We start from the raw sequence: 8,640 nt of genomic DNA on the forward strand, positions 1-8,640 counted from the left end.
CTCTCTCTCTCTCTCACACACACACACACAGACATAATCTTCTCCCACGCCGCGCCTACAACCATGAACCCTCGCACTCTCTTCCACCGGTGACGCCATGGCCCCGTCACCAGCTCGACGCTGCGGGATATCGACTGACGCCAAAATCTTTTTCAGGCAGCTTATACCAATAGTAATTTACGGTAAAAAAAAAAGAGAGACAGATATACAACTCGACTGGGGCTACACCACATGATGGGTTCAGTGATGAACCTGGCCGGGAACGTGGCCAGTGATACGATGGCCCCCTCCTGTGAGTACACAAACAAGTTCAGCCACCTGATTTTCCCCCATTCATGCATGCATACTCTTGGAACAAATACTATCAGACACCCATGGACGGTTGCTGCTAATCACCAATACTTGCCCTAGAGCAGTTGGCCATGGATGGAAGAACGTGTCGATGATCGCGTTTCAGATCTCGTCGTCATCGTTTCAACTAGCTAATTGTTAATGTCCACGGCACTGCCATTGATCAATATTTGTTGTACAGACGTCCTTTTCACACAAAAACGAAGAGCAATTAATCCCAATGTGGTGACGGCTCAAGGACAAGAGGAGGTAGAGACAGCCAGACCCAGGGAGGTAGTCCGTCGTACGCTGGCTCAGGTAGAGCTATCCGCCCATGGCGTCCTCCTCCCAGCCACACCGAGAAGCAGAGGAGGAGGTGGGGGAGCTCCGGCACCGCGGCCATGGTGACGGCATCACCTCCCCGCTCCGTAAGCTCGCCGTCCCTGCTCCCTCTCCACGATCCTATGCTCCCGCCGCTGCTGCAGCTGGCCATTTAACCGCTGCTGCTCGATCCTATGCTCCATGCAGTGCCGTCGACGTCGCGGAGCTCGCCGGAGCCCGGTGATGAGGAGGAGGAATCGTCGGAGAACTCGCCGATCGAGCAGGTGGCGCTGACGGTCCCCGTGGGCGACGACCCGGACACCCCGGTCCTCACCTTCCGGATGTGGGTGCTCGGCATGGCGTCCTGCGCCGTGCTCTCCTTCCTCAACCAGTTCTTCTGGTACCGCAAGGAGCCGCTCACCATCACCGCCATCTCGGCTCAGATCGCCGTGGTGCCGCTCGGCCGGCTCATGGCGGCCGCGCTCCCCGAGCGGGCCTTCTTCCGCGGCAGGCCCTACGAGTTCACCCTCAACCCGGGGCCGTTCAACGTGAAGGAGCACGTGCTGATCACCATCTTCGCCAACGCCGGCGCCGGCACCGTCTACGCCATCCACGTCGTCACCGCCGTCCGCGTCTTCTACGGCAAGGACCTCACCTTCCTCGTGTCCCTGCTCGTGGTGCTCACCACGCAGGTGCTCGGGTTCGGGTGGGCGGGGATTTTCCGGCGGTACCTCGTGGAGCCGGCGGCCATGTGGTGGCCGTCCAACCTCGTGCAGGTCTCCCTCTTCAGGTACGTCTGTCAGTCTTCCCATCTCCCTCCGGCAAGCAACATGATTACTACTTGCATTACACATATTAATCACTTAATTAACAGTCTCACCTTGTGCTTGTTAGAGGGTTGACTCGTTGATGCTTGGAAATAATCACAAGCCATGATTATTTGCAATTTATTCAATTTTTTATATAAAAAACGTTAGCTTCATGACGTGTGATCAGCAATGCGTGTTAACTATGTATGCTTAGTTGCAACTTGCAAGTTGGAGTTTTCTTTGATTTTTGTTTGATGAGCAAGAGCAGTAGCTGGGTAGCTACCGGTCATGGATCATGACACGTCAGACAGACCTGGCCTTGGCTTGCATCAAACCAGATCATCATGAAATCAAGGGCCACAAAAAATTGTTGGTCGGTCTGTCTCTTGTTAAGAAAATGAAATTGATGAAAAGAAATGAGGAGCACTGGTAATGACAGGACCAGCCAGCAGTCAACACACAAAAGAAAAATCAGTTAACTGAGATGGTGAGATCAATTCGTTTGACCAAGCTGACAACTGGATTTAATTTGCAAACCTTCATTTTTTTTTCAAGCTCTGCCTACTCATTGAGAAGAGAATTTGCCCCATTAATTTTTGTCATAGGCCACCTTCATTTTTCTGACTACCTCTCATGGGTCATGGCACGTCAAATCTGGCCTTGGCTTGAAACAAACCATATCACGAAGTCAAGGTTGGAAATTGTTGGCATGTCTGCCTCTCACTGACAAAATGAAATCAGTGAAAAGAAATGAGGAGCGTTAATGTTGACAGGACCCTCGAGCAGAATCCGAAGAAATGGCGAAAACAAAATCGATGCATGAAAAGAAACCACATCATTTGACCAGGCTGGATTTGAAGCCTTCCAGCAGCTGGTTTCAGTTATATCCAACCAGATTTAGTCTCTCAACATGGCAGTAGAATAACAGCCCTCCACACAAGCAACCAACCTACACATTTGAAGTCTGAAGGAACTTGCTGGCTGATGATGATATAACATTGATTTCTTCCTTTCAGCAACATAAAAATGTAGCGCAAACAAAATAGGAGAGGAGTTTCATCTCCTGTGTCACTCAGTCCCAAGGAGAAAGACACTGAGCTAATCGACATGCGCCGCAGGATGGTAGGAGAGAAATGATCATGCACAGATGTCCTTCTCTTCAGTAAAATACGGTAGCATGTAGAGAACTGGAGAGAAATTCCATTCCATTTGTCTCTCTACAGGGAAAGGCGGCGAGCTAATTAACAGGCACAACAAGAATAAGATGAAGATCAGTTAAAGCATGCGGAAAAAAACACCAAAGATTCAGAGAGCGTAAAATAGCCGCCAACTAGTTTCTTTTTCCTGAGCATGGCAGCAAAATAGACTTTTTATTATTTAAATTATAAACCACAGCGAACTTGGACACTCTGATTCGAATCATTCTCTGAAACGACTCTGGGAATTCCGAGCAGGGCGCTCCACGAGAAGGAGGTGCGGAGCAAAGGCGGCTTCACGCGCAGCCAGTTCTTCCTGGTGGCCTTCGTCTGCAGCTTCGTCTACTACATCTTCCCTGGCTACCTGTTCCAGATGCTCACCTCACTCTCCTGGATCTGCTGGGTCTTCCCCAACTCCGTGTTCGCCCAGCAGCTCGGCTCGGGCCTCTACGGTCTCGGCATCGGCTCCATCGGCCTCGACTGGGCCTCCGTCTCCTCCTACCTCGGGAGCCCCCTCGCCAGCCCCTGGTTCGCCACCGCCAACGTCGCTGCAGGATTCTTCATCATCATGTACGTGATCACGCCCATCGCGTACTGGTTCAACTTCTACAAGGCCCGGAACTTCCCCATCTTCTCCGATGGGCTGTTCACCGAGTCCGGGCAGAAGTACAACATCACGAGCATCGTGGACGCCCAGTTCCATTTTGACACGAAGGCCTATGAAAAGAATGGTCCACTGTACCTCAGCACCTTCTTTGCAGTCACGTATGGTGTTGGTTTTGCATCCCTTACCGCGACGATCGTCCATGTCCTCCTCTTCCATGGAAGGTAAAATTCTGCAAAAAAAATAGTCAGTCAGTTTCGCAGAATTACAGAACTGCAACAGCTAAGAACCATGGTGACTGTGTGCAGCGAAATTTGGCAGTTAAGTAAATCAGCTTTTCAAGAGAAGAGGGTGGATGTACATACAAAGCTTATGAGGAGATATAAGCAGGTGCCCGAGTGGTGGTTCATCTGCATCCTTACTGTTAATATTGCTGTAACTGTATTTGCTTGTGAATACTACATCGAGCAACTCCAGCTGCCCTGGTGGGGCGTACTGCTGGCATGTGCCATTGCCTTTTTCTTTACCCTCCCAATTGGAATTATCACAGCAACTACGAACCAGGTACGCAATTTGACAAATTGCATATCATGCCGCCATACAACTTCAGATCAGCAGTTCCCTGTACCTTATTCTTTCGTTTTATGCAGACTCCGGGGTTGAACATCATAACAGAGTACATCATGGGGTACTTGTACCCTGGACGGCCCGTCGCGAATATGTGCTTCAAGGTTTACGGCTACATCAGCATGAGCCAAGCTCTGACGTTTCTACAAGATTTTAAGCTGGGCCACTACATGAAGATTCCCCCAAGGACCATGTTCATGGCTCAGGTAAGCTTTTACTCAAATAGATTCTCTGTCATTTCTACTGCACAAGTACTCATGTTGTATTGTGTCACTACGCAACTTCTTGAAACATGGCAGGTGGTGGGAACTCTGATTGCGGCATTTGTGTACCTTGGAACGGCATGGTGGCTGATGGACTCAATCCCCAACATCTGCGACACCGAGCTCCTCCCAGCAGGCAGCCCTTGGACCTGCCCTGGCGATCATGTGTTCTACGACGCATCAGTCATATGGGGTCTCATCAGCCCACGCAGAATATTCGGGGACTTAGGAACTTACTCGGCGGTGAACTGGTTCTTCTTGGGGGGAGCCATTGCCCCACTCCTCGTCTGGTTTGCGCACAAGGCATTCCCAGGCCAGAACTGGATCTTGCTTATCAACATGCCCGTGTTGATTGGTTCCACTGGCCAGATGCCACCGGCCACGGCAGTCAACTACATCACATGGATATTTGTTGGGTTTTTGTCAGGCTATGTGGTCTATAGATACCGACGTGACTGGTGGGAGCGACACAATTATCTGCTTTCAGGTGCACTAGATGCTGGCCTGGCATTCATGGCCGTGTTAATTTACCTGTGCCTGGGCTTGGAGAACATCAGTTTGAACTGGTGGGGCAATGACTTGGATGGATGCCCCCTGGCTTCTTGCCCCACTGCTAAAGGTATATTTGTTGAGGGTTGCCCAGTGTATACGTGACCATTTCCTCATGTCTGGTACTCCCTGTTTGCGGAAATTGGAAAGTGCCAACGAGCATGCAGGGATAAATGTAAATAATAAATGCTTATTTTCAAACCATTCAGAGATGAGAAATTGGTGTTATTTCATTGTCTTCAGAAAACCTGTCGGGAGCACTACCTATTCATTAAGATATATTTTCTCTGTACTGTTCAAAGTTTCAGAAAGATTCATGACGAAAATTCGAGTAGTAATTGCACAAAAAAGAAATTCAGTGGTAATAGATTTGTTTGTTGCCAAAGCAACTAACCATTCCAGCTTGACTATTTGGAATCTAGTAGTAAAAGCAGGTGGTGTACATGACTTGCAAGTCACAACTTCATAACAGCGATTTCTTGCATGCTATGCAGCAGGACAAATAACTTTATGGTTGCAATTTCGTGCTCACTATGCAGTACCACAACCTGTCACTATATGGCTACTGTTTTCTTGTGATAGAGATTGTTTCCTTTTTTTGTTAAATTATGACATAGAAAACTTTTTCCATAATCTGTGATGTATGGTTGATGTAACTTCTGGGCTTAACGAAGTCATGTGGCATAAAAGTATCGCCTTCCTCCCAAAAATGCACAAAAGTTCTTTTTGCTGAATCCAGAGCTATGTCGACTGAATGAATCATTTGTGCTAAACAGTCTAAATTGCAATGTCACTTGTCCATGCAGCAGATAAGATCATCAAAATGGTTCCTTCTTCCCTTTTTGTTAATCAGGCAGGGAATCATGGCTGGCGTGCCGATGTTGGGCTGGCCGCTGTACGTGGAGGACAGGATGAACAAGGTGCTCATGGTGGATGATCTGAGGATCGCGGTGGAGATGGTTGGGTGGCAGCAGGGGCTGGTCCAGACCGACGAGGTGGAGGCTAAGGTTAGGCTTGTAATGGAGTCCGAGACAGGCAGGGAACTCCGGGAGTGAGTGTCTGTTCACCAGAAAGACACCGCCAAGGCCTGGAGCAACGGTGGCTCATCATGGTCGGCTTTCGAGCGATTCCTGTCGGACATGAACTGCCGCTGTGGAGCCGCTGCTGGACAGTCCATGTACCCTTGAGCAGGCATCGGACTTTCAGAGCCAGAGGACAGAGGTGATGGACATGACTCGCTCTGCCGACAAAGTTCAGTTAAAAATAATTCAGTTGGGACAGTCCTGACGGACTTGTACCCAGGATGTGAAGCAGAATCACATCTGTACTTACTTACCAACAAAAAATTACACTAGTTCTCAGGAAGCTTGATAAGTGAATAAACAACATATCAAAATTGACTTAATTTGAACGAAACGTCCTACTCTTTAACCATGACATTACTATGGATTGGAGGGAGTACTTTTTAGTCCCTCAACATATGGTTTACTTCCTATGATTCTACTAGTGATTTGGATGTGACCTGGTTCCAAGTTAAGGGCATCCTTTTGGATAACAGAAATTAAATTGTCCTACTGCCGTGAATGCAGGTAGTTTAGTGAGCAGAACTCTAACTGTTGACAGCTTCAGTCTAAAAAATTGTAGATTATTTTAATCAGGGTACAAATAGGGAACAAAGATGTTTTACCAGTTCCTCCTGTAGTTGAGATGAATCTGCGGGAAGCTTCTATGACATTGAGTTTACAAGAGCAATTCATCAGGTTGGAGCAAGAGCTGAGCTGCTGACAGGGAGCAGAATCATATACGTGCTTCTGATCACCAGGGTCCTTTTTATCACATATATTTCACAAAACTAAGAGGAATACATGTGTATCATCAACAACAACAATACCGTCAGAGATAACTCTAAATGGTCGTCAGAATCATCACCATCTTCCTCTCTGTCGTCTTTCGCTTCCTAACCACAGCCCAGCAGTCTCCACCAGTGACGATGGGGACGAGCACATTCTGAGTTACAAGTTGCCTTGGAGCATTAAAGTTCTCCCACAGATTACTTCAATATAGGGCATGCCATGGACGACATCCTCTTGTACACTGCAGAAATACAGCGTCCCAGGAAGATCTCAGTTGCAGAGGCAATGACAGCGTAAATGAGAACTGAATACAGAGTAACAATGGGGTTTCAGTTCAGCAACCAAGAACACCATTTAACTCTACGCTATTCATCCAGACAGTTTTGTTGCTAACAATGAGCAGCTCCAGTGCCTCAAATATTCTCCAACCTTATTCTTGTGACGGTAATCTGAACAGTTTTCACATGACCCAAGCATCCTTAACTCCTTGTTTACACATAATCTGAAACTACGTGAGTTGTAAGCACCAAGTTTGGTGTGGGCCCCTCCATGAGCTCATCAAACAGCCTCATCACCTCCACAACCATTCCATTCTTGCACAACCAATAGATCAATGTGCTATTGACGGTGTTACTTTCAGTGGAATATTTTTTCAGAGAGGTTACAGTCGAAGGCTAGTGCCATCACGGCAACAACTTCGTTGAGAAATGTATTCAGAAGAAAATGATCAGTTTGGGGCTTTCAGCCAGTCTGCACACCACACCTCATGGTTCTGTATCTAGTACTGAATTGAGATGCTTGTTCCAAGTATCACTCTTAGTATCTAACACTCTCCTGATAAAGATCTCCCAAGAATCACCATCCAAGAAATCCCCACCACTTAAGGCAGCAGTTTGAACAATTTTGCCAACAATATCGTCGTGTATTGGCTCAGAAAGGCTATCGACCAAAACTTGGTAAAGAACCTTGCTTGGGGTGCACCCTTTGGTCACCATCTCAGTAAATACTGCGGCTCCTTCATCTGGCTTCCCAATTTTGCAAATCCCTTGATAAAGGCCTCGTAAGTCATGGCATTTGGCTCGTATCTCCGTTCAACCATGTCATCCCACACCTGCCCAGCCTCCTGTAATTCCCCATTTTCACATAATCCAGAAATAAGCGAGTTATAAGTTAGTAGGCTTGGCTTGTACCCCTTCTCGAGCTCATCAAACAGCTTCCTTGCCTCCCGAACCATGCCACTCTTGCATAACCAGTAGATCAGTGTGTTCGTGATTGTGTTATCTGGTGGGACGTTCTTCTTCACCATCCATTTCCACATTTGGTGCGCTTCGTCTGCTTTTCCGTCCTGGCACAGCACATCGACCACCTTAGCAGCCAGTGGTGTGTCTGGTGTGTGTCCTGCCCCAAGCATCTCGCGCATTAGATTGCACGCCTCGGCAGATTTTCCCTCCTTACAGCATGCCTCAATCACGACTGAATACGTAACCTCATTAGGCTGCACCCCAGCGGCCTCCATCTCGTCCATAATCCTAGCTGCATCCTGTATCTTCCCGGTCCGGCAGTACCCATCGATGAGCACCGTGTACATCGTAACATCTGGCACACGCCCACCGGCAATTATATCATCGAATAGCTTCTGCGCGCCCTTGAGATCCTCCTTGGCACAGTACGCGGAGAGGACCGTCGTGTAGGTGACCACATCAGGGACGATCCCCAACCCAGGCATTTCATCGAGTACCTTGAGGGCAGCATCGAGGCCGCGCACCCCGACGAGCCCCTTGAGCAGGATGTTGCAGGAGACGAGGTCGGGCGTGATGTAGAGCTTGGTGGGCGCGGCGCGGAAGAGGGCGGCGGCGAGGCGGAGGCGGCGCGCGGCGACGAGGGAGTGGAGGAGGGCGTTGAAGGAGCGCACGGAGGGGTGGGAGTTGAAGGACGGGAGGGAGAGGAAGAGGCGGAGGGAGGGCAGCGGCGGCAGCGCGCGGAGGAGGGGCAGGAAGGCGCGGTCGGAGAAGGCCGGGAGGCGGGCGGCGCGGAGCGCGGAGAGGACCGGCGGCAGGAGGTCCGGGGGCGCGCCGGCGAGGCGGGAGA

General features: G+C 49.2%; 1 protein-coding gene and 1 pseudogene across 1 annotated transcript; one reads left to right on the forward strand and one right to left on the reverse strand.

Annotated features, from left to right (window-relative positions):
* The first annotated feature begins 519 nt into the window (after nt 1-519).
* On the forward strand, nt 520-4,941 carry LOC119288068 (oligopeptide transporter 7-like). The gene is made up of 6 exons (XM_037567689.1): nt 520-758; nt 859-1,441; nt 2,915-3,484; nt 3,569-3,824; nt 3,911-4,093; nt 4,187-4,941. Exons 1-6 carry the CDS (start codon nt 665-667, stop codon nt 4,802-4,804), a joined length of 2,304 nt encoding a protein of 767 aa, XP_037423586.1. The 5' UTR covers nt 520-664; the 3' UTR covers nt 4,805-4,941.
* A 1,560-nt stretch (nt 4,942-6,501) lies between these two features.
* The window catches only part of LOC119288069, a 2,868-nt pseudogene continuing 729 nt past the window's right edge, over nt 6,502-8,640 (reverse strand).

This window comes from Triticum dicoccoides, chromosome 4A (assembly GCF_002162155.2).
Source record: "Triticum dicoccoides isolate Atlit2015 ecotype Zavitan chromosome 4A, WEW_v2.0, whole genome shotgun sequence".
Classification (NCBI taxonomy): domain Eukaryota; kingdom Viridiplantae; phylum Streptophyta; class Magnoliopsida; order Poales; family Poaceae; genus Triticum; species Triticum dicoccoides.

What these genes read in the sequence shown, in the direction of transcription:
- LOC119288068 (XM_037567689.1), top strand. Translation starts at nt 665, where the DNA reads ATGGCGTCCTCCTCCCAGCCACACCGAGAAGCAGAGGAGGAGGTGGGG. An exon ending in GTCCTCCTCTTCCATGGAAG is followed by an intron (nt 3,485 to 3,568) that starts GTAAAATTCTGC and finishes GACTGTGTGCAG; the next exon opens with CGAAATTTGGCAGTTAAGTA. An exon ending in TCACAGCAACTACGAACCAG is followed by an intron (nt 3,825 to 3,910) that starts GTACGCAATTTG and finishes CGTTTTATGCAG; the next exon opens with ACTCCGGGGTTGAACATCAT.